Source organism: Perna viridis, chromosome 7 (genome assembly GCF_037379345.1).
Source record: "Perna viridis isolate PV_CMFRI_1.1 ecotype Kerala chromosome 7, ASM3737934v1, whole genome shotgun sequence".
In the NCBI taxonomy this organism is placed as follows: Eukaryota; Metazoa; Mollusca; class Bivalvia; order Mytilida; family Mytilidae; genus Perna; species Perna viridis.
In genome coordinates this window covers 30,798,515-30,824,202 of record NC_142451.1, presented here as the reverse complement: position 1 = coordinate 30,824,202, position 25,688 = coordinate 30,798,515, and the positions used below count along the sequence as shown (strand labels likewise).

General features: G+C 30.9%; 2 protein-coding genes across 4 annotated transcripts in view; one reads left to right on the top strand and one right to left on the bottom strand.

Moving 5' to 3' along the window:
• LOC148612256 (uncharacterized) overlaps window positions 1–3,431 on the top strand; it is a 21,808-nt gene extending 18,377 nt beyond the window's left edge. For both annotated transcript variants that reach the window (XM_088593515.1, XM_088593514.1), the window contains one exon: window positions 2,754–3,431. In XM_088593515.1, coding sequence (XP_088449641.1) covers window positions 2,754–3,105 — 352 coding nt within the window. In that variant the 3' untranslated portion in view covers window positions 3,106–3,431. The remainder of the gene's footprint in view (window positions 1–2,753) is intronic.
• Window positions 3,420–25,688, bottom strand: LOC148612255 (uncharacterized). 2 transcript variants are annotated; one of them, XM_088593516.1, is made up of 4 exons: window positions 25,384–25,688; window positions 7,348–7,456; window positions 5,604–5,672; window positions 3,420–3,950 (listed from the first exon to the last, which is right to left on the bottom strand). In XM_088593516.1, exons 1-4 carry the CDS (start codon window positions 25,522–25,524, stop codon window positions 3,796–3,798), a joined length of 474 nt encoding a protein of 157 aa, XP_088449642.1. In that variant the 5' UTR covers window positions 25,525–25,688; the 3' UTR covers window positions 3,420–3,795. The 2 variants fall into 2 exon arrangements, with proteins under 2 accessions (XP_088449642.1, XP_088449643.1); XM_088593517.1 differs by having other exon boundaries at window positions 7,348–7,441; window positions 25,384–25,682.

Here is a 25,688-nt window from a genome sequence, read left to right as displayed (position 1 = left end):
AGTAGAACTGTAAAGGAAATTATAACTAATGACTTCATATATGTTATTTCTTCCAGTATATATATGATTTATATTCTATTGTCACGTTTATTTCTTAAAAGTGTGGGGCTAATATCCTTTACGAACTTCCTTCTTTTGAACAGCATTTAATGTACGGCATGTACAAATAATTATAGTGCATTGTTTATAGATGTTGGTCTAAAATGTGACCGTTGTCATTCGATCGTAATCGATACAGAATTATGTTCACATTTAAGAATTGCGTCATCGTATTACAACCCATTTGTTCTACGTTTCTTGGTTCATTTTGTTTTTGGTATTTGATATTTATATGCTCTTCCCGCAGGAAGAAGTCCGAACATTTTAAAACAATAATTAGAAACCAGATTCTCTATGCTCCCTTAAGCAAATTCTGCATGATGACGGTAAAAGTTTCTGACGCGTGTATTTTCTCCTAATCATCCGATATAATGGTGTCACAACATGTTACACGAAATGTCGGGTCAAGATTTTATATCGAACTAAGTAGCTCCACGATAAAATGGGATATGAACTTACTGTATGCTTCTTTTAGACCGTTTCAGCTTTCACCTGTTTCATATACATATTTATAACCCATTTATCATTGCTGTTCGTACTTTAAAATTTCAATTTAAACAATGTATTACTAACACACCCGTATTTTGTGATATTGAACCCTTGACGTTTTTATTACTAGTGATATTGCACTGCGGTCTATTTGAATCGACCACATTAAAGAAAAAAAACAAAGTATTTGTTCTAGAATCATGATAAAGAGTACATGTAACTGAGTCTTGGACAGTCTACAGAGAAATGCAATAAAACAACTATTTTAGCTCAGATCACGCGAAATCGTTTTTTATGGAAAACTTATGAGATATCGCATGTACTGATCTGCAGTAATTGTATAAGATTATAGCGAAGGGAAAATGGTAAATGTTTTACAATATAAATCTATAGACATTTTAACAATTTATTCTTCTGCTTGCTGGGACTGCTTAATTTTTGGTTCGTTGGAAGGTTAATAGCTAATGCCCTTCACAAGATAATGTGTATGATGCACTAACGTCTTCAATCTTGATACTAGTGGATACAATGATCATATTAACCATTAATGTCGTCGATACATCATGGATAAAATATATAATTGCGATACAATGTCAGTTACTTATGGTGTTTTAGACGTACTCTATAGCAAATCATACTTCATATATCATTTGAGGGTCAAAGGGCAGCACAATATATAGTAGATCATGGATAATAGTAACATTTCTGCTTTGTGAGTGCTCTTAATGCAGTAAGTAAAAACAAAATCATTTCAAGTTAAAAGTTTTTCTTGCTTGTGAATCTTGTTGAATAAAGATATTATTACAAAGATTCTGCAATATAGTACTAGCTTCAGCTATAGTTTATTTCTGTTCAAAACAGAATTCAAACTATTCTAAATCAAGATATTGAGTGATTATTTTTTTTAAACGCACTGCTTTATTGTAAAGTGTTCTACTGCTTACCGCAAAGTGATCACACATTTATAAATTTTTCTGTGATCAAAAGTTCGGAATTAGGAAAATGTGTTTTATGTAAACATGAATCTACCCTGGGAGCTATGTAAACATTTAGTAGCTAACATAAAATTGTTATTTGATATCGTCTTTTTGCCATGATTTGGTTAATCTTCATCTTTCCTTGAGACATACCACAGAGGCAAAGTTTCTGTCGACGCTTACCCTGCCGGTCCACTTTGTCTATACTTCCAGTTTTAGTGGAGTCCTAGTTGCTCATTTTATTATGTTTCTTTATACGTGATATTTTGGTTATTTCGCGTTCTTTGTTGTGCGTGTCTATTTTTCCTCATCCTTGGATTATTCTTTTGATTTTGGTTGAATCTTGGTCCCCTTGTTTATATCCGCTCATCAAACATGATGATGGTAAACTATGATTCGACTTGTTACTACAATTATAATGTTTATATTTAACTTTTAACTATATTTTTTTTTTACTTTGTTTAAACATTTATATACAATTGTAAACATTAACCATAGACGTGTATATAATATATAATATATAATAATAGACAAAACTAGGACGATTTTCCTTATTTAAGTAACTAGAAACTATCTTTCGTTTTAATCAAAGTATGTGTACATGGTATACGTTTTGGTTTTTCTTCTATGATACAATTTGAAAGTTTCTAACCAGAATGACGTCTTTCTTTGAATCATTGTGTATTGTGAGAAAAGTTCTTAGAGGGTGGTTGTCAAGAGTGTTGTAGGGAGTGAATTAATAGTTATTACACAGTTTTATGCAGACGTTGTTTTGTATTGAAACTTTAAACTTCGGTAAAAATTGTGTGTGAATTGAATTCACACCAACACTTTTCTTCCCACTGATTAGTGATAAAGTTTTTGTTAACCACCAGGTCATGAACATAAAGAGTTTTAACAGTTGTCCGGTATATCCTCGATTTTGCCAGTTTTTTGTATTAATGTTTTCTTACCGATTTATGATTGTGAACTTGTAATTTTATTACCTTAATTTTCATATAAAAAAAAAACAAAACATTACTGAATATATGAAATAGAAGTTTATTTAACCGATAACCTATTATGATAAAACGTCTTCAAATATCGGCTAAAAAACAATGGCAAGTACGAACAAACTGTTTAGTCCATATAATGTCTCGTTTCGATAGGCTCAATTTCAATTGTAGATATGTTTATATCGTATTTCAGGAAAGAAGATCATATACGCTTTAATGGCGTCACAAAATCCAACGGAATTACGATTACAGATATTGATTCAAAAGAGATTAGAGAAAACGAAGACAACAACCTCAAGACACGACCAGACAGTACTTACGACCACACTACTACAGCCGCCAAAACAACAACGGATACAAATTCTAACCAAAACCTGTATGATCATTGTGTAAAACGCCAAAACAGTACCTATGACCATACTGTGAGAGACAACCAGTCGAGTGCACCTGCAGATTATGGTTGTGTTGACGATGGTCAGTACAAGTCTGTTAAGAGGAACGGTTGTGACAACGCTAACTTGCAGTCTGACTATAACCATATTTAGAAGTTTAAGTTTTTTATCAGGTTTTATCGTAGTGCTATGAAGATTTGTTTATTTCTATGAGATTTATCTTACATAATATCATAGGTTCTAGTGTAAAGCAATATGTAAATAGTTGTGTATATTTAACTTTGTGTCCATAATAGTGCTTAGTTTTGTGGAGCTTATTCATTCGTGTTCGATATAATTTGATAGTTGGCAGCTATATGTTACTGCCAAATAGTATTATGTAATATTGCTTTTTACCTCCTTGTTTGTTAGTTTTTTTTATTAATTATGTATGTTAAAAATCTGTTATATGAAATAAAATAAAAGGATTGTATGTCTTATTACATCTTTATGTATATTGATAATGAATTAAACCATATAAATTAACATTGTTAAGTATACTCATTACAATAACCATAATATGTCAACCTTTAACCAGAAATTTGAATTCCTGTATGAAAGAATGAGACAAAAAAACTTGAAGAGAAAAAAGATAAAGTAGGTGCATTTTGTATATGCTATAGAAAAAAAATTACATACTTTAAGTCCATGCCTGTGTTTGCAATAAACACATTAAGGAAAAATAGCCTCAGACATTCCAGTTATTTCATTCTAACAACAAATTATCTTCAATCATTACCAGTTACAATTACACTATACTGTAATGAAAAAGTTGCGTTTACAAAGGTAAAAGATGTAATGTATTCATTTCTTTAATATGTCTTCAAGTCCCTGTGAAGAGGAAATGCACATGAAGGGACCTGTGTCCTCTGCGCAGACCTGTAAAACTCCGTATCTGTGTCGACGGATTGATACGCAGCAACCAACTGTACACTCAGAACTATCTTCACATCTTTCACCTGTCAAATAAGCAAGGAATACAGTAAAACCTGAATAAAGTATAGCAATACAGTAAAACCTGAAGAAAGTATAGGACTAAGTATTTTAATTAATATGGGACTTCAGAAGGTGCACGATTAGATCGGTTTCTGTTAAACTTTGAGTTCGATTTAGATTCCACATTGTAACCATGCATGTCAATTTCATAGAATGTGATATTATTCAAAAGACTCGTTTTATCTTATTATTATTTTTTTTCCAAAAAATGCTGTTAATTACTAAGTCATTGTAATTATATTAACCGTGTTTTAAAAATAATATCTTAAATCAATACCTAAAATTAATCAATTAATAACTGATATATTTTTTTTTAAAACTACTACTGTTTCGTATTGATCATTGTCAGTATTCAAAAAAAAGGATATGAATCTTTTTTTTTTATAAATTTTTAATAGCTTGTATATATTTTTTTATGAATCATAAAGATAAAATTTGTGTTACCTTAAAGAACATCTTCTGCGTGACTCATTTAAAAGAAGAATAATATGTAAAATGTCTCGTAGCTTAGGTGGGTTAACTTGTAATACCAAACTATCAGATTTTAATTATTTCTTTATCAAAACTATACAACAACAACAAGTAATAGGGCAATTTTTTTTTTATCAAAAGCGACCTCTTTTAGTGTAAATCTACAACTTCTCTCAAATTGTTGAAGGGAATTTGATGAAAATTCAAACAATTCGAATCATATGACGCCAATGTGCAAGTTTTGTTTTTATTTCCACCTTCATGATTTTTAATATGATTTCTGGGAGGTTCAACGCTTATTGGTTAACCACTACTAAATGCGACCTATTTTAGTAATTAGAAATTTTCGACCTTTGAGTTAACATGCAATTGATAGTTTGAATTAAAATGCTGTTTAAATTGTGCCCTCCTTTCCTGTTAAAGATTTCAAATGCGTACATTTTTTGTACAGTTCTTCAAATGTTTAAACTTTAAAAATTTACACCATATGCCATTCCCCGATTTTCATTGTCCCCATCACTATCCTTCCATATAATCCCCATTGCATGCCTCTTTATTGAATATATTAAATGATACATCATATTTTTATTTATAAAATATCTTTTAATTTCTGTCTAGATTTTATTGGAAAGCTTTAGTGGCTACATAAATCAAAAATGTTTTTGGCTTTTTTTTAATTGTACAAAAACACTCAAAAGAAAACACCAAATGCTATAAAAATTTGATATTGCAGAGGTTCGTTAAAATCGGGAAAATATAGATAAAAACTGTGTACAAATATCCGTGGAAAAAAGCGCGATAGTATTAAGTTTCAGTTCCTGTAGGAATCAGGCAGTGAGTGAAACATGGTATAGAAAACATCATTTTGATAGTATAATTTTGACATTCTAGTTTCTGATTTTTTCCCATTTTGCCTGATTCTTACAAATACTTACCCTTAACCTTTAACACTTAATTATCAAAAATAACTAAGAGCAACTGATATGAAACCAAAAAAAAAAACCAGCACAAACAGTAATTTTCTAGTCTGTGTCAACATTGATATTCAAGCTAAAGGGCCTGATGGAAAAAAATCTACAATATCAGGTTATATTTGTATTAACTATTTGCACTCAACATATTTCTATGATGAAAAATATGAATACCTTCAAATTTGGTTGGAGGATAAGCACCTGTCATCATCCCCATGTCACTGCAAAAGCCGACTTTTCTTCCTGAAATGAAAATACGTTTTTGTTTTGTTAATGGATGTGAAAATGAAATTACAAAAAACATTAACTAAAATATCAAAAGTGAAGATGGTGTGTGTATGTGCCTCTGTGTGGAATTCCAATTTTGGGGTTGCATATACATTTGAAAAAAATAAAGATATTGTGCATGCAAGGTTTTTGAAATATTGACAACCCGTTAAAAATCATCTAATCAAAGGCACCAAAAAATATTCAAAAGACAAGAATTAAGTGTCAGTCCCTGTAAGATATCAGGTAGTGGTAGAAACATGGTATAAGAAAAACCTTTATTTTGATAGTGTAATTTGACCATTTGCACCACCTGAATCGAGGAAATCGACAAAATTTTCCATATCATGCCAGACTATTGAGTAACAATTTCAAATCGAGAAAGTATTCTTGAGTGATATTGCATAGTCAAATCGGTTGGGTTTTGACATTCAGGTTTCTGATTTTTCCATTCTTCCTGTGTTTGCCTGATTCTTACAAACACTAATTTAACTACAATATGGTAACAGTTGAGTGCACTACCCACGAAAATCGCTACACATGTTTTATGTGTTATAAATCATATGGAAATATATGTTTAAGACCGCTATTGAAATACATGGTTTTGGGCCTATAAACTTGTTTTCCAAAATTATACAAAAATCATATCTTTATATAAAAAGTCATATTTAAGACATATTTTAAGTGTATAATTTTTTATTTAAAATATCCGCCCTAAACATATGTTTTTCGTATGCTTTTCATAGTGAAAACATACGAGAAACATGTGTATTTTTATACAATTATAAGTATTTTTAAACATATGGAAAACATTCGTTGCAAAATTCCTTGTATATTTATGTTTAGTAGTAGACTTCGGGCAATGTTATGTTTTGGTAATGCACGAAAATTGATTGTTCTTTATATAATATATATCTCATGTTATCTTAACATGTTATTTAAGTACAGCTCTGCCTAAAGACCAGACAGACGCTTATAATGGGTGATACATGCAAAATAATTTTTTTGGCAAACCCCTCTGTAGGTCCATAAAAACTGTATAAGCGTAAGTAAAAGTAGTCCACTGGAGATATCAAAACTTAAACTTTGGTAATGTTACACTGCAGAAAAAGTACAGGAAAACTTCCCGCCACTATAACCAGTCAAAAAAATATTTCACGATAAGTAGCAGATTCAAGGACATCAGCATATGAAGAGTTGTTTTAGGACCTAACAAATGTATTTATACAGTTACAATGATCATATTAAGATACAATGAATCACCCCATACTTAGTTTTTAGATGGAACCATACTTAAAACATATGTCACTTGTTTGTTTGGAGGAACGGGCTGGTATTCCGATCATATGTGGCGTCAAATATTATTTATTTCATAAAATACAAAGGGAAATCTCTATAAATCATCGCAGTGATTTCTATTCAAAAATCAGTTTTGCCTTAAATAAACTATTAACTGTCTAGAATAAGCAGGGAAGATCATAGAGATATACGCTACATAAGAACAACATACTAGGAAACAACAAAAAACATATTACTCCGGAAGTAGTTGTCGTGACATCAATAGAATCAATAAAATATTTATTTGAACAATTCCGCAAAAATTAAAACTGAGAAGGTAAACATGTTTACAGTATAACTGAGTAATTCATACCTTCTAGAAATGAATGCCTTGGATCCATTAAGCATGCATCTTTTCTATTGCAACACTGGCTACCATGTGTACATTCTTCGTCGGATTGTACGCACTGAAAATGATAAAGCTTTACAAACTATATAATAAGCATTACAGAAGTGTTTTCATTGGATTTGAATAGAAATTTTTTAAATTGTTATTTTGTTTTACAAAAATGAAATATGTTGTGAAGTGGCTAAAATTATACGCAAATAAGAATAGTTGATAAGTAAACAATTTGCCACGTTTTATAGGTAAAAAGTAACTACATACAAATTAAATACAAATGAAACGTAAAATATAAAGAATATAAGATATAATTGTCGGCCTTACGACCTTCGTCAGTTCATTTATTTATTATTCTTATCTTGTTTTACACTCATAAAGCCATATAATACAAGTACTTTTTTTGTATTGGTGATATTTGCTTTTTCCTTCATTGAAAATTCAAATATCAACATTCGCCCAATCCATATTGAAATCAGGTATCTTAGCACCTGCTTATTTATCATTTAACGAATTTCTGTTTCCGTCATCAACAGGACTCAAACACATTTAAAAAGACCTATTAATTAACCGTCTCTCAGATTCAATGCAGGGGTCCGAAGCTTAAAAGATATGATTTATGAAACAAGTCGATATTAGATCCTCATATACCTTTTAATGATCTATGCAAACGAACAAATTTTAATTCAATGTGATTTTCACAGTAGATTTATGTTTTCTCATGTAACGTCCGGGAATGTTCTTTATCGGAAGGACGTAGCTGAATGTAATTATAGGCTTTGGCAATGAGAAATGGAGCTATTTGTACCCAAATGGTGACTTTTTTTATGGTGCACTGCCAAGTTGTTATGAGAGATTCTTTGACCGACAATACGTCACTCCCGACGACGATTCTGAAAAATTATGGTTCACACTCCTGACATACATGGATTGTTGGTAACGCTCTGTTCGTTCTAACATAACTCAGATTAGTACCATTTAAAAAGGACAGTACTGGTATTAAATTGATTTCAATATTTTTTCTGGCCTACGTGCATCACGATGAATATGATTTACGATAGAGATCTGATCGCTGTGTTAAGACACTGACTTTTTTATTTGGTTACTAGACATGAAGACTGAAATTGATCGTTTTACACGCCTTCTAAAAACAGAGAAAATGTTTAAAATCTGAAAGATAATACACCTTGGTTAAAATAGTCAATTATATTATAGGCAACAATTCAATTCTATTCTAGGTAAACATTTTATCGGGCAATACGTTGAATGATTTTTATAACCTTGGAAAAGCAAATTGAATTACATTTAGAATGTCGCCAAATGTATTCTTGTTTTATTCATTTATGTACAAAATTCAAGCAAAAGAAGTAGTTGCAGAACAGATTTTGGGATGTTTAATATATTTTTTCTGCCTCAAGTTTTAGTTTGAAACTGTTCGCTACTTAAATAAAATATAGATAAAGACTTACTAATTGGCTCTACAAAAAGTAAACAAAAAACACTGAGGTTTCATTATTACAACCTTCTATTTCCATCATTTTTAATTTGATTATTTATGAATGCAGCTAATTTTTGGTTTAAGATCTTCCATATATTTGACTTTAATGCTACTGATAAAAGTTACTCCCGGAACGCGTATTGAAATTTTCAAATATGAAAGATTGGTATATTTGAATTTATTTAACATTTATTTAAACTATTCTAAGGTGTTCTTGGCATTATCTTCAAAACAAGCGGAATTAAACGACATCAACAGTATAAAAATATGTAAGTTCTATGATTTTTAAAAACGCATATCATTTCATGTTCTTTGTTGTGTGTGTTTGTTTTCCCTGCTTTGACTTTATCCTTGGATTATGTTCTGGTTGATTTCCATCGAATTTTGGTTCTCATGATTACTTTGAGAGTATTCCAATTGTATCAAGTCACACTAGCTATTTGAAGACTAAATATCTGCATTTGACGCAACATATGACATTTTTTTTTCAATGCAATAAAAAACGTTCAATATTATAATTTTAAAAGTATGTACATAGCTTATAATGTTCGAAGATGACATGTACCAAATAAAAACAACAAATATATAAGGTAAGTGACAAACGGAGTACTTAATTAATATGGGCACTGGAAAAGTATTTATTTAATTTTTCCGGTGAACTATATAATTTATTCTAATTTCGTTATTTACCCTAATTTTAGTCGAGTCCGGATGTTTCTAGAAAAGCAGAGGACGCTTACTCTACCAGTGCACCTGGTCCATGCTCCCAGTTTTTAGTGGAGTCCGAGTTGCTCATTTGCTTTTGTTAATGTGTATGTGTGATTTTAGTTACTTTATGTTCTTCGTTGTGTAGGTCTGTTTTCCATGCCTGGTTTTTGTACCTGGGTTACATTCTTTTGATTACTGCTATAACCTTGGTTGCCTTGATTACTCTTTCGCAATGAATATAAAAGCGCAAAAAAACGTGCTCGCATATAATTGATATTCAGCAATGTGTATAGCTAATTCATTTCATTTTTTTTTAAACCGCAACAATCTACGAAAATTAATTCATTTACAGTAATTTGCTCATTACATTTTTGTATTTTTTGTCACTGAAAACAAATTAAAAAAAAACAACATCAAAACAAAATGACTAAAACAAAATAAAAGATTCTTTATCAGCATCAGATTTTTCGTGAACACATCAAAGCGTATGTGTAATCAGTTACAAAAATATCTAAAGTCTGTGTAAGAAAGTCAGTCGGCGCCCTAATTATGGAGATGAAGCATCATTAAAGCTAATGAGGTAATATTTTCTATTCGTAAGCCTATTACTTAATAACTAATAAACTCTTTCAACGATTTAGTAATGTATCCAGACCAAGTTATGTCTATAGTTAGAAAAACAGTTTTAGCTATGACAAAGAAAAGAAATTAGTTTGTTGTTGTAAGAGAGTTTAATGTTAATGTCAATTTTTAGATAAAATATGCTGGTTTATAGATTCTAAGCATTGTTTTCTTTCTTTTTTTGCTAAATTACGTTATTCAAATTACATGTATATGACTTTAAGGTTAACTGACAAGAGCCAGCACGGAAATCAATTACAGTTTATAACTCGGCCTTGCCTTTTAATATATGTACCATATGGTGTGTTCAAGATATTACAATAATGTAAAGTATCTTGCTATAGTTTTACAAACTAGATATAACATGAAATGCTTAAACGTTCGTTATAGAAATTTTTCTATGTTTCATCATCGTAATAAAATAAAACATTACCCTAAAATACAATTGGTACTAAAACGTAAAAAGGGTTACCAAATTCTAAATATAAAATGCAGTAATATCAATGTAATAGGAACTCAAATACTTACATTGCTTTTGACAAAACGATTGAATTACTTAGTGTAATTTATAATTAGATATGTGCTATTTCTTGCCATTTTGGCGGTGGATAGGTACGCGCGAAAATTTAAAAAAATTGCGGAATTGATTTTTACTACTACGGAGCACTTCTCATTTTTAAACTGCAAAATAAAAAAAAATGATACAAATGTTTACTTGACAATACCCTAAAACTATATATATAGCAAAACAAATATTAAAACAATTGCATAACCTTAAAAAGACTACAGACGAGCATCTGTCCTGACTTATCAGTTCAGCCTATACATTGCACACTGACGGTCACGGGTTGACATGTGCTATAAATAATTTTAGGCAGTTTGAACTGATTGAAAGGCTAACAGTTCAATTAGTCCTGTATGATGAATAACCTGTTTATTACCAAGGGAACATTGCCAGTTGTAATCAGTCTTTATAAATATTAGACAGGAGTTGATTCATACATGCCAACCAAGTTTTCTTTTATTTCTACTTAAGAAAACGTTACAGACCATATAAAAAGTCTTAGTTCTTCTTTTTGTTGCTGCACCTTTGAGATGAAATAGTTATCGTTTTTGATTTGGTTGATTTAAGTGGGAGATGAATGCTAGTTTCTCTAGTTGCTCTTGTAAATTTCACTGTTGCCACTATATATTTCATTTTCTTTCAAACGAACACGGAAGATTTCTTTTTTAATGTATGTAAGACTTTTTTTTACCCCAACACGTTTCATACTACTTTACGATCGTTGTATTAAACACGATATATTCGTTGAAACCTTTATGAAACATAAATTGCTGCTAAAATATGCAAAGTATGAACTTGGTGACTTTTGTATATGAACAAACAAAATTTAAATTATCTCGACAGACAGTAGGTAAAACATTATTTGGACGAAGTGAGGGATTGGAAAAGGCAAAAAACAACAAACGAAATATAAAAACTGAAAGCCAACACATAGAAATTGACAGTTAGATGAGAAAACGAAAATGTAAGGACATACACCTGGCTCACAAGTATTTTTTAGCATTTAAGCTATCGAGAAACATCTTTGCTTTATACAACGAAACAAGACAATTATGCACCTACTTTCACTAATTCTACTTCAGCCTCCCCTGATAAGTCAAATTTTCATCGAAGGGAATATGTATTTGTCTATGATAATGCAGTGATGTGAGCAAATAACATCAAAGCAACGAACGTGACTATGTATTTATCACTGCTAAGCCCTCAAGTGCGAACACTTTCATTAACTTGAAAAACGAACATTCTGTCAGCTCATAGTTGTTATTTTTTTAAAAGCACAACATACAAATTATTTACTTTCCATTAAAGCGATGTGCTCATGAGATATGATGACACCATGTTAACGTATTCAGTTAATAATACTTTGCACGATTGGTTTATAACGCCACTAACTAATTCAAGATCTTGTCAAACAAGGGCTTACACAATAGAATTGATATTCCTTCATTAATTTTTTTGTGAGATATTTTTTAAATAATTATCCTCTTCAAGCTTAGCTCGAACAAAACGGTTTAAAATGATCAGAAAGGTATCACACTGCATTGAGAATACATGGAAATATATTATGCTTAGTACATGTAAAAATGATTATTTAAACTTACTAAACGGAAAACTATTGGCCATAAATTAATCAATATGTTTAAAAACTGAAATCGTTCTATTCGTCACAAAAATTATTTTTGAATCTTGAACTTCCTAACTATTTGGTTCTAATGCTACGAGAACAACTTACCGAACTTCAAAATTTATACGATTGCAAGCTTAACGCAGCAGTCGTTCGTTTTCTCTATAAATAACCAATGATAACAAATAAACATTATTTTTGGAAATAGCAGTTGAAGGGAAATAACTCAACTTTTAATCCCATAAAGATCAGGTATTGTGGTCCATTTTTTAAACCATATTTTTTTCTATGAAACATTTTATTATTTCAATTATCAGCAATTACATGTCTTAAAAGAGACTGATTAAAACCCCTCTATGTAGTAGAATGTACATGCAATAAACCTGTATATTGAGATAAGCTGTCTTATATCACAAGGGTTTTGCTCTCCCCGGAAGGCCACTTACGCCAGATTTCACTATATGTGTTATCATGCATCAAAACCCATTAACAGCCAGAATTGCATTTTAGATTCAGGCAATATCTTGTAATGGACATCAGTGGGTTTCCTGTGATCCCACAGCAATGGTTCCTGACATTTTTATTGGTACAGGGAAGAGTGATGAATGACTATTCTTTAACCGATCTCTTTTTGACAACCATATAGAGTCTGCACGATAGCCGACTTCCATATATCGTATCGCTAAACGTTAACCAATGCATTTCCAGTGTAAATTGAAATCAAGTTGTCTGGATGTGTTTCTCAATATAAGAACCAAATCAATAACGTATATTCGCATCATTAAAATCAAGTTAGTCTTCAAACAAGCCCGGAATAAGTCACCCAAACTTCAAGTACATATTACTTCGCATACAAGAATTCTTTCACCAGAAAAGAAACTTCTTTTTCAATTTAAAATTTACCCACTATTCATTTAATAAAACATTAACAACATATGTACGACAAATTATATGTTTTTATAAAAAAAATTTAGTATTACTCATATAGACATGGAAAGAATTTTATAAGTAAAATACTTGTCATAACCGAAACCTTCGTGGACTTTATCATTTGTCCACTTTATACAGTGTGGTTGGTTTACCCAGGTATAAAATACATTGAAACTTCAACAATAATTTAGACGGGTTTTCGATTTATTCAGGGTCAGTTTATACAGTTAATACTGTATATGCCTAAATACCCCGACAAAGATCAGTTAATTTTAAGATTGGATATAAATGGTCGACCACCGTCGGTTGCTATGGCAATAAATTTTGGCAAGGTTAGTAGTCGACTAAAGAATGAGCATTAGCTTTAATTCATTATTTTTGTGTTCTAAATTTGTGTTGAAATTGAGGTCAAGAAAAAAAGAAAACATTCCATACTTTTTACGTCATTTTTTTTTTTTTGTCGTTTGCGCATAGTTTGACCTTTTCCATGGTGCATGACATTGAACCTTCAGTGTAAGCATGACACAAAGTGTCTTTAGAGACGTTTCTTTACAAACAATCGTGACACAAATTAATTTCGTGACTGACAGAATCTGAAGTCAAAAAGATTGATGTGATATTATTTTTAAATTCAAAATGTCAAAAATATATTTATACAAAAAAACTCAAATTACTCATCGTGGAAAATATTAAATCTGATCAGAAAAGAACATGACCTTTCCTTATTTACAAGTTTAAAAAACAACAATTTTCAGTACAAATGTTATTGTTTTGTCAAAACAGGAGTGGGTAAATTTTAAATTGAAAACAAAATTCTTTTGAGAAGCTACCATTATGTCTAAATACATTATTTACAACTACTCAGTTGAATCGCTGCGTTGATTAAAATATTTGATATATAATTCCTTAGGGAAAGGAAATCTTTAGAACAATGAACATTCAAATTAAAAGTTATGTAATCTTTGGTTACCAACATTTAGGATGATAGAAAAATCTTTACTATCTGTGAAGATTCTGGTCAATAATAAAGAGGAGGAATATTTGCTGTATTTATATTTATTTGATGGAGTTTCATCAATGGTTTAATAGCATTGATTCATGCTAATTGGCTTTTCGACCTTTTCTCAATGCGACAAGATAAAAGATATAATTGAAACAAAATTGTGACATTAGTAGATAGAAGAAAAAAACAGGAATTTTACAACTGATTAGCATGCTTGAATTCCCGAGCTCACGGTATCAAAGATTCGTTTTATGTTCTCAGACATTCCATCATAAGTGATAAAATAAATGTCTGCTCAAAGACAAGTGTTTTCTTATCTATTTTCCCAAATGTGGCGTATAAAAGTTTTCGATTCTTTTAATGGTCATAAGTGTTAATGCTAAACTGAAGATAATGAAGCTTGTGATGCATCACTTAAAAATCAAAGCCAGGAGCCAAACCAGCGATTACTTAGCGTTGGTAAGGCAGGGAAAAAGAAATATTGCAACGTAAAGGCTACTCAATACAGATAAAGACAATCAGGATGTTTGAAAAAACTCTTAATTATACAAATACTGACTTTGATATTGTTTTCCGTTTGGAAAAGTAAAGAACAAAACAGTTATGGAGAAATGTCCATGAGACAGTGCAATATTATCGAATGCAACATTCTTTTTTTTTTTAAACATAAACTATGTAATTAAACTAAAGTTTAAAGAGTAATCAAGGGAATCAAGGTTATAGCGGTAATCAAAGATTAATCAAGGGAACCAAGGTTATAGCGGTAATCAAAGAGTAATCAAGGGAACCAAGGTTATAGCGGTAATCAAAAGAATGTAATCCAGGGACAAAGACCAGACATGGAAAACAGACATACACAACAAACAACATAAAGTAACTAAAAACATACATACAAAGTAACAAAAGCAAATAAGCTAATCGGACTCCACTAAAAACTGGGATCATGGACCACGTGTAGTTAAAATTGTCGTTATCTCAGTGCCATTATAAAAAGAAGAAGAACCCTTTTGGTGGTATGAAATCTAAACCAATACTTTTTTTACATTTTAGGGAGAATTTGGCTGACAGAATATAAATGTATCATACAGCCCGCATTTTCCCCAGTCAAAAAATATGCAGCCTGTTTCAAATAGAACTAGAAAAAAATCTTTAAGTGTTTTAACAAAGTAAAATAAGCATAAGCTATGATATATACAATTAGACTAAAATTATGCTGACACTATGCCGGTAAATTAAAATACAAACAAAATATAATTGATACTAGTATGAATATTGTCTATCACTGTCTACTTATGATTCTAGAATGACATACATTATCGGTTCTGAGAAAATGAGTAATGCGCAAATAATGTCTAGTACCTACTGCTTTTTAATGATATTATATCCGGTTGTTGAAATAACAACTGGCCTGTCCCCCCATTCGAAGTATAAGATAGAAAATGAACGCGACTACCGACGGGAAATAAAATTTGAAATATTTCCTGCCGTTTTACATTTTTTCCTGTTTTCAAATTATTTCATCTATTTATCCACTCTCTGCGATAAAAATTAAATTTAAGCATGCTCGCCGAAGCTCGAATATTGAAAATCTAGAGTTTGAGTGGAGGAATACTCTAAACTTCTGACTAGTGAAGGAGGATCTATACTGATCGAAATAATTTTGCGAATAATAATGTTCATCATTGACAAACCAAGATCTTGCATATCATTTAATTATTTATTTTTATTTTATTTTATTTTATTTTATTTTATTTTTATTTTTTTGCTTTTTGCAATCACTGAGGTCCATTGGATTTATACTTTTTAACCTGCTTATCTTAGGACTATCTGCATTTGTCATTGATGGTAACTGGTTGCTTCTTGAATAACTATTATAAATACATTGCATACTACTGCTTTCAAAAGAGCTCTTGCATTTAACCTTTTAACCTTGATAATACATTGAACAGCATTAAAAATCATTTGCAATGTTGTTATTTTATTTTTAATGCCGATTGTCCCTTCGTAGAATATATATATTTAGGTAACAATTACATGATTACGCCAATATTCTCATAAACATCTGAAAAATATTTCATGTGTGAAGCTTAAAAGTGTTAGGCCTCCAATATCTCCAATACGGGGTCTTTAAAAGGTGCAGTTTATAACAGATTTTTTTAGTTCAGTTTGGAAGAGAAAAACTCGGTTAAATCTGTCGACATTTTCCAAAATGCAACTTTATTAGTATTTATTGCTGCATTATTATGCTCGAGTTTTAAGGGTTTCCACAGATAAAATGAATAGTACTGATTTCACGCATCAACCGATAAAGCAATTAAATTGCATCATTAATGTGGAAATTCAATTTAAGACCTTGTTAAGTGCTCATTAGTGTCGATTTAGATAAAATTTAGTATTGTTGGCTGACTTTAAGTTTCAATCTTATTTTCTTAACAGCTCGGATAAATCTCTAAGAAAACATAACTTTCATGGCCTATGCCGAGAGAAGACAAATATCTGCGTATGATGCCTTTTTGAAGAAAAGTTAACCATTTGTTGTCTTAGCAAAAGCTAAGATTCTTTTTTTTAAATGCATTACGCGAATTTTAAAATAAGATTTTTTCCAATCACCGTTATAAACCATTCGAGATTCATGAACAAAGAAGATGCAAAAAGAACGGAAAGAGACACAATGACAAACATGAATGTAAAGCTTACGAATTAAAAGCTATAAGTAAGTAAATTCGCAACCTTGCCCACCAAAAAGCATTCAAATACATCTCAAAAACAGCAAAATCTTGTAATAACTTTTTTTATCAAAATTTTTTGTCACTTTGGGCCTTGACTTAATCAAAGCGAAGGAGCATGGAATAGGTGAAGTGAAAGAGATTACCATATACTACTCTAGAAACACCAATGGAGTTACTGTGAAAGAACTATTGTTCGTGAGGTACCAATTTTCGTGGTTTTCGTTGGTAGGTCAATGACCACGAAATGTTGTACCCGACGAAAAGGGAATTCCCCTTTATGTGTATCCTGAAAATCTCAAAACTACGAATTCAAGAATTCACGAACTTAAATTTCTTCCTAAATCCACGAAATGAGTGTCCACGAATAAAAGGACTTTCACAGTAGGTACTTTTAGAAGTCTGTACGCATGATTGAGATTGACACTCGAGAAGATCACGGTATAAGTGGTGGAATTTTGTAAGCAATGATTAATTCGAGGCATTATAAACCTACAAACATCTCCATATTAAATATCTAATGCTATTCATTATAATTTCTGAATAAAATATGTTTAAATTAAACATCTTCATATTGACGTACACATGTATATCCTTCATGAAATTAACTAGCAGCTTTACATTTTACATTTGAATATTCAAAATCAAAAACTAAATGTTGTTATGATACATAAGATATTGATATGTTCGATATGGTGTATCTAACATTAACCATATGCATTTTATTTTTTCAGCATCCAACAAAATATTGAAAGTAATGCGTTATTGGTTGTATGTTCGAAAAAGGGAACTATCTTACATTGGCCATTCCATTATTTTTTTTTTTATATATATAATTTTCGTCTGAATTGACCTTGGCGTAAGAATTCATTACCTTGATATTGGCCTACAGTTTATGATATTCTACTTTAAAAATAAGATATTCGGTTGTAATATTCTATTTTTTCCTATCGGAATCAAATATACACGTATTGCTATTTCTGTTCACCAGTTAAATCCCTTTTAACTTTCAGAAATAGCAGTGTAATACTTTGATAAGCCATTGGCGTCAAAAGAACTTTCTTTATAGATGCATTAATGATACACTTCAAGTAAAGCCTTACAATTTCTTTCTACATGTCTTTGATATAAAATTTTATGTAAACCTGTCTTTTTGTGTTTGATTTATACAGCAGACACACCGTATTTTAACAATGACAAAATTGGTTGCCAAGTTCAACGTTTGTAATTGTTACCAATGCTAAAAAGTGTATAATTCAGTCGTAATCGATTGTACTTTTAACAAATAAAAATAAATCTATAGCCATCCTGACTACTACGCAGTAATTAAGTAATCTCTATTTTTGCTTTGGCAATTTAAAGTACTGACAACTCAACTGAACACAATCAACTCTGATCTACAGTAATTTTCAGCAATTGACGATTGAATTAATGTTTAACTCACAGTATGTCCGCATGTAACATTTGTTCCGTCCATTAAGAATTATCTACGCAAAGAAAGTATGCAGCACATGTACGCTAAAGATACAGAAACAGGGATTACAATCAGAAAATTGTAAAAAAATATGACTGTTTGATAAAAGTTATTTTTACAATGAACAAACTGCAGATGGCAAAATCAATCAATCAATAAACTTCAGAATGAAAAAAAAAAAAACAGACACACCAACTCAAAGTTTTTTACAATGAACAAATTGCAGATGGCAAAATCAATCAATCAATCAACTTTAGAATGAAAAAAAACAGACACACCAAACTATTGCTAACCTGGACATCAGAAGGAAAAAGAAAGAGGGCGACCAAAGGAAACTTGGAGGAGAACTATAGAACGAGAAAGGAAAGATCTCACTCATGGACAGATGTAGCTAAAGTAGCAGAGGATAGAAAGATATGGTCCAATTCTTCTCGCGGAGAAACGGAAATAAGTCAAATAGAAAGAAACTGTCTGGCTGATTTTAAATACAATATATATTTCATTAAGTTATAGGTTTTATTAGTCTTGAAGAAATAAGATATAAAAGTTAAACACAAACAAGAAAATATATAAACAACCAACACGCAAAATACTCATATTTTGTCAAAACAGATCTTCAATACATTATACGTTATTTGTTAAAATAAGTTGTATTTGAATGCTGAATAGAGTTATATAATATCAGTGCCACTTTCTTTATGCCATTTCTCATTAGCAAACGGCTTTTTGAACATTTGTTAGGCAACGTCCTGTTCAACACGGCCTAGGATTTTAGTCTACTGTTGAAGTTTAAATAATACTATTGAGAGCCGTAAATGGAAACCGGCTTTTCTTCATATTTGTAAGCTGTTGTTTTGCATGCTTTTGAGTAATGTCAAATATTTGAACAAGGCTTAAAACAACCGGTAGAATACACGTTCTTTTAACTATTCTAGTCAAGAATAATTGGGTTAATTTTTCTGTTAATCAGGACCTAATATGGAAGAAAATTCAAATGTAACCACGATTATCAAAGTACCGAAATAAGAAAAACAACAAAAAGAAGAATATCCAATACCAACCGAAAACTACATTAAAAATTACTGAGCAGCACCAGGCCTCAACACAAAAGTATAACAAGTTATAGAAACTTATTAAGAATAAATTACTTTTGATTTTGTATCATATTTTTTTATTTTTATCTATCGTGGAGATGTCATTTGTAGTTTTTTTTTGTACAATATTATGTTCAATTGAATTGCCCTTGTTGTATTTTGGGTGTGGTTGGGGATAGTTAGTGTGGGGGTATATGTGTGTGCTGTTGAATTTTTGATAGAATCTTTCTAGTTCTTTACTTAAGCCTGCACTAATACGTTGCTTTTCAAAAACCGCCATCGTCATCTTGTCCACCAACTTTTTACCAAGTTAAAATTGCCTTGATTGAACAGGTTTTTCTTATTTTTCTGAGTTAGGAATAGACAGGTTTCACTGTATTAAATTAAAAACCCGTCAATTTTCCGAGTCGTACGAGATCGTCGCACGTTCCGGAAGTGAACTTGATGTTTGCTTTAAACTGATCCTTATGTATCTTATCCCTGACGTATTATCCCCTTTGTATTCTGTAACTATTCTTTATTTACTAGTGATATACTACGATTGATTGAATAATGCCTTGTTGTGACGTCTCTACCGTAACATTGTTTAAGTCGCAATGATGCAATCTGTTTGAATAAAAAAGATGGTTTCTGCTGACTTTATCTTTGTTTGGAATTATTTTGTTGCAGTATAAAAACAATTGCAAATATTTAGGAAACATTTCATATTCGAATTCTCGAATACGACTCTAACCGATTAATGTTTCCTCGAACTTACCGAATGTTTTAAGCCTTACTCGTAAATTGACTTTATGTCAATGCAATGGAATGTTATCACGCGGATTACACCAATCCTTAGTTTGTAAGGAGTTATTGCAATTTAGTGCAGTGAATGACTTGTACGTAACATGTAACCTTGTATTACTGTACAGATTGATATTAATTACGGTGTTTGATGTCTATCAAGGTACGGCATCCATATAACACGTTATGATAAAATAGATCTGCATTCATAAGCTGTCACCTAACCTATTTTCAGCAGAATCAATTACACTAAATTGCAAGTTCTGTTTTTAATCAGTATTTGAAATATGCATCATAAATAGAAAGAAATTTATCATTAGAAGAATATTTTAAGAATCGCTCAGGGGAAAAATAATTGTAGTTTCTTTTAAAGAATGTATGTATCAACTCCAACAAGAAAATCGTTAAAATCCACATAGAAAAACATTGTATGAAAGATGTCCAAGTAGGCAATTTGAATTTAAACAATTGATTGAGGAAATTTAAGTATATTTCGTACATTTATTACAATTCTAGATCAAACGATTCATTTTTACTGTTAACGTACATTGTGTATACAAGGAAAACTTCTTTTAATTTCTCAAACCTTTTGAATACATTTCACTATTGCAATTGAAACTTTCACAATACACTTACACTTGATTTCAAACAGCAGTAATTTCATTTGTTTTTAAGCTGACAATATATCAATGAAGGATTTCGAATGCTTTATAACAAGGTCGATGGGAAATCTCGAAGAACTTACGCACGACTGCATTCGTATCTTCAATTATCATTTAAAGCCTTGTAATTATTAACACTTTTCATAATAGGGTCTCAAATCTAAGAAGATTTCTTATTTATAGTAATTTGTGTAATTTTTTGTTTCGATGATTAATTAATGTGACATGTTTGATTGCATACTTCCAATTCAAAACTCAACTTCTTAAAACCATTACAGCAACAACAAAAAATGAAATAAACCGAAAATACTCGTATTTTGATTATCGTGAGAAAACGAATTTAAAATACAGACATTTCCATTTAGCAGCAAATTGAAAATACAAACAACTCAGAAGGATTTAGTCAAACAATTTTATTACATCTTTTTATTCTTCATAAATATGTCCATTTTAACACCATTTTTTCTTGAGTATTATGCGTATTACCCGAAGAAGCTACCAAACGTCAGCGAGCGAGCATTGTAAACAAATATTCCACAAACGCAATACAATTTCAAATTCATAACATCACTGATACTTCAACAAAGTTTAAGCTTTGCTATGCAGTAAAAGCGTTATTGCATGAATATTAAGGAACACAAAACATGCATATATTGAACTTCCAACATAAAATACTGCACAGGACTGTTTTCTCTGAGAGTTCTTGCATTATTCATTAAAAAAACAAATTTCGTTTTAGTTTTTTTCTTTCCCTTGTACTCTTGATAAAACTATATCGACAACCTGTTCACTGTTCAGATGAGACATGGAAAGTGCGCCCATTTAAGGAGGTAGACCTAAGGTAAGGGACATTATCTTACAAATCATTTGAACGTTTGCATTTACCATTTTACATCAATCTCATGTAAGCATCAAAATAACTTGAATCGATTTCATTCTGTTTCAAATGAAAGCTTGAAAGACATTAGTGAAATTTAATGTGATACAAACATATCACTGATTTCATGAGTTATGTCCCTTTCCCTAGGTCTACCTCCTTAAGTTAAGACGAAAGTCTCTTCTTTTCTCCTAGCTCACTTAGAATGGCAAGAATCCGTACACTTGATTTATGGATGTGTTGGATGTTTGCAGTGCATACATCATATACCTTCCCCGCAATGTTCTCATATCAAATACTAATTGTTAATATCCATCGTAATACGACAATATTTTATTTTCATATCATGTAGATTTATCTACGACGTAGATGTCAGATTTATTGGATTAATGTTGGTCAGAAAGAATCCTTTCTAAAATGTGCTTGTAGTGGTATAAGCAATTTCTATGTTATCATTCTGTTTTCAAGGAAGAAAATCTTAATATGCATATTCTGTGTTATAGGTAAATTGTTGACAGCATCTGGGTCGAAATTTTTATAAGTCGTTAAATCCCAACGGATTGCCCGGAATATTGTAATTTTGCTCGGGATTCTAACAGGAATAATGGAACTTCAACTCTTGATATTTGAATTAATCACGCTAGTTCGACCTTGTGTTTCTTTATTTTGATTACGAAAGTCCCCGAACCGACACTAATACAGTTACAAAATAATGTTTGCCAGTAGCGGTTGTTCAACATCACGTTCGTTATATTCTTAACTCTATTGAGAATCGGTTTATACTTTCACGGACCTGACATTTTATAAGCAACTCGGTGGGTGTATCTAGAAAAGCAGAAGACTCTTACCCTACCGACGCATCTGGTGCATGCTACCAGTTTTTAGTGAAGTGCGAGTTGCTCAATTACTTTTGTTACTTTGCATGCATTATTTTAGTTACTTTATGTTGTTCTTGTCTGTTTTCAATGTCTGCTCTTTGTCCCTGGATTACATTCTAATAATATATGCTAGACTCTTGGTTCCCTTGATTACTCTTTCAAAACGGCGACTTCTATCTAAACCAAACGTCTATTTGAACTTAAAATTGATTCGTTTAAAACAGGTGTTCGGTGTAGCAAGGTTAAAACATATTTAAATTAATATTAGGGACTTTCGAAAAAATCTGTATTATATATGTTTTCGAGTTGTTTCAGGGTTCGATGTAGACATGTTTCACTGTATCTGCAGTTTGTGTAGCTTTTAAGAAGTAGTCATTGTAAGAATCCCTCAAATTCTGTAATATGTGATACACCTAAAAATGGCTACAAATTTTTATTTTTGTTATTATTAAGTTGTTTTGTGGGTCTATATGATGAAATGTATTATCATTCATTCTAATCTGTCTGCGTATAGGAGATATTCCACATTGAAGTTTCTATTGTGATATAGTGTCATTTTCAGAGTTCTCCTTTATTTGTATTAATTTCTACAATACATTCTATATAAGTTTTATGGTAATTCCTTTCAACGATAACATTTTAACAAAATATCAAAAAATATACATATAGGCTTTCAATCCATGAATCACATTTTGCATGATTCTTACCTGGACTGCTACGTAAATAGCAAGAGATTCAATTTTCGCAATAGTCTTATGTAATTTGTTTGATATTTCGCTGTAAACTAGCGAAAGGGAACACTTTCCGTATTAGGTAGATCACATGTAGGTTATATTTTTCTTTTTCATAGCCCACAAATTTATTTTTCGAGAGAGATTAATCTTTTCTGTAAGTGCTACCATTCGATGTATTATCATTTGAAATGAATAAGTTCATAGCGTAAAAAAAGATACAGCGCAGGGAGTAACATAATTAATATTAGGGAATATTGTTGGTTTTAAATTTCATTGGAAGATATTATCAGTTTCTAAAAGAAGCAGATTTAAATACTATCAACTGATAGAATGCTTAAATTTGCTCGTGAATAGTCCAAGTAGTCAAATAACAGTCCTGCAATCAAGAGAGGTTCAATTTCTCGAAAATTACTACGTTACTCGCTGTAATCCATTATAAAAAAAAGTTGTTTTTAATCCAAATAACTTATTAAAAAACAAACTGTTGAAATATATGACATCTAATTTATCGACTGAAAAGAAGTTGTCTTCAACTACTAAGGAAAAGACCGTGAAATTATTTTCCCTTCTTCTGCAGTTTACGAGTGAGGAAAACTGTTAGCTTAAATACTTTTCTTTTACAAACATTTTTTTTTCAGAAAATGTTTAATTTTCAGAAATTCGCGAAATTCAGCATCACAAAATTTAATGCAAGAGAAATGGAAATCAAAAGAACAAGGAATCGACAGTAATCATAAAGAATTGTTCCAAGGATAACGACAGAACACGGAAAATAGACACACACAATACAAAAACATAAAATAGCCAAAATAACACTTACAAAGAAGCAAAAGCAAATGAGCAACCCGGGCTAAAACCTGGGAGCATAATTCAGGTGTAACGGTAGGTTAAGCGTGTTCTGTGTTTCTAGAAACACCCGTTAAGTTGCCCTTTGAATGTCAAGTTCGTAAAATACGTTGACTTTAGTTCCAAATACTCTTGATTAAAATCTTTTACTTCTTAAATTGTAAAGACTGATTGGTCTTCAATTTGCGAGTTGTCAGTCGAGTAGGTGAAGACTATAGATTGTCTCTGTAAACTACTAATTATACAGCCTTTGATAAATAATTGTTCTCTGAACAAATAATGATGCCTATTTTACCGCCTGAACTATTTATTCCAGCCATTAAGACTCTTGTTTGGGCGATTTATTGTACTTAGATCCCGACTAGACATAAAAATACTCAATAATGAGTAATTTTCAGCTTTACGTTATCTCAAGTTTAAAACATAACATGTTTTTTCCCGAAAAAAAACAAACATTTGTATTCGCTTTCGAAAATAGGGTAACTCTGCATAGTTAAGATATATTAAATATCAAAGAATTCAACTCATTTTTAATTTCGAAAAAAGAAATCACAGAATTGATTTAACGCATGTTTAAACCAAACCAAACCTAATAATTGAGGAAAAGTCTAATTGTATATTTTTATCAATACTTTTTCAATTATTGTAGCACTTTACTTTTCTTTTACTCTAATAAAAAAAGTGAATGACCGTAATAATCACTCGTTTGCAAATATTTATTCTACATACCATTTTTTTAAAAATTTTGTTATGAGTTAAATATACAAATAAAAACGCGTAGTACATTGTAATACACTTTTGACTTTTATTTCTACATTTTAGTACTGTTCTTAATATGCAAGAAATTGTATGATAACTTGTCATGTAGAGAACAATATTTAAACCGGCCATGCTTCGTTTCGAAAAGGTAAATCTAACTGTTTTTATTGACTAAGAAAAATACATTCAGTTCAAATTAATTTTAACAATAATAAAAACTGGCTTACCTGAGGTTTGACTTGGCCACCCCATTTATGATCAGCAAAGTTGCCGTCATAATCATATTTTGTAAGCCAAGCTTCGGTAACAGCGCAGAATGTTACGGCAAATGATGACACTAGTATATACATTTTAACATTGATTTGCATATCTGAAGTGAAAAATAACTTAAATTTCTTCTAAAATTTCCTCCAACAGACTTTAACTGCTTTTTTGTTAAGTGAACTTCTATAATTTCTTGGAGAAAATTTTAGTTTAGCTTTATCGATATAGTCTTTATAGAAGAGATACAAACATGGGCGTTCGGAAAGTC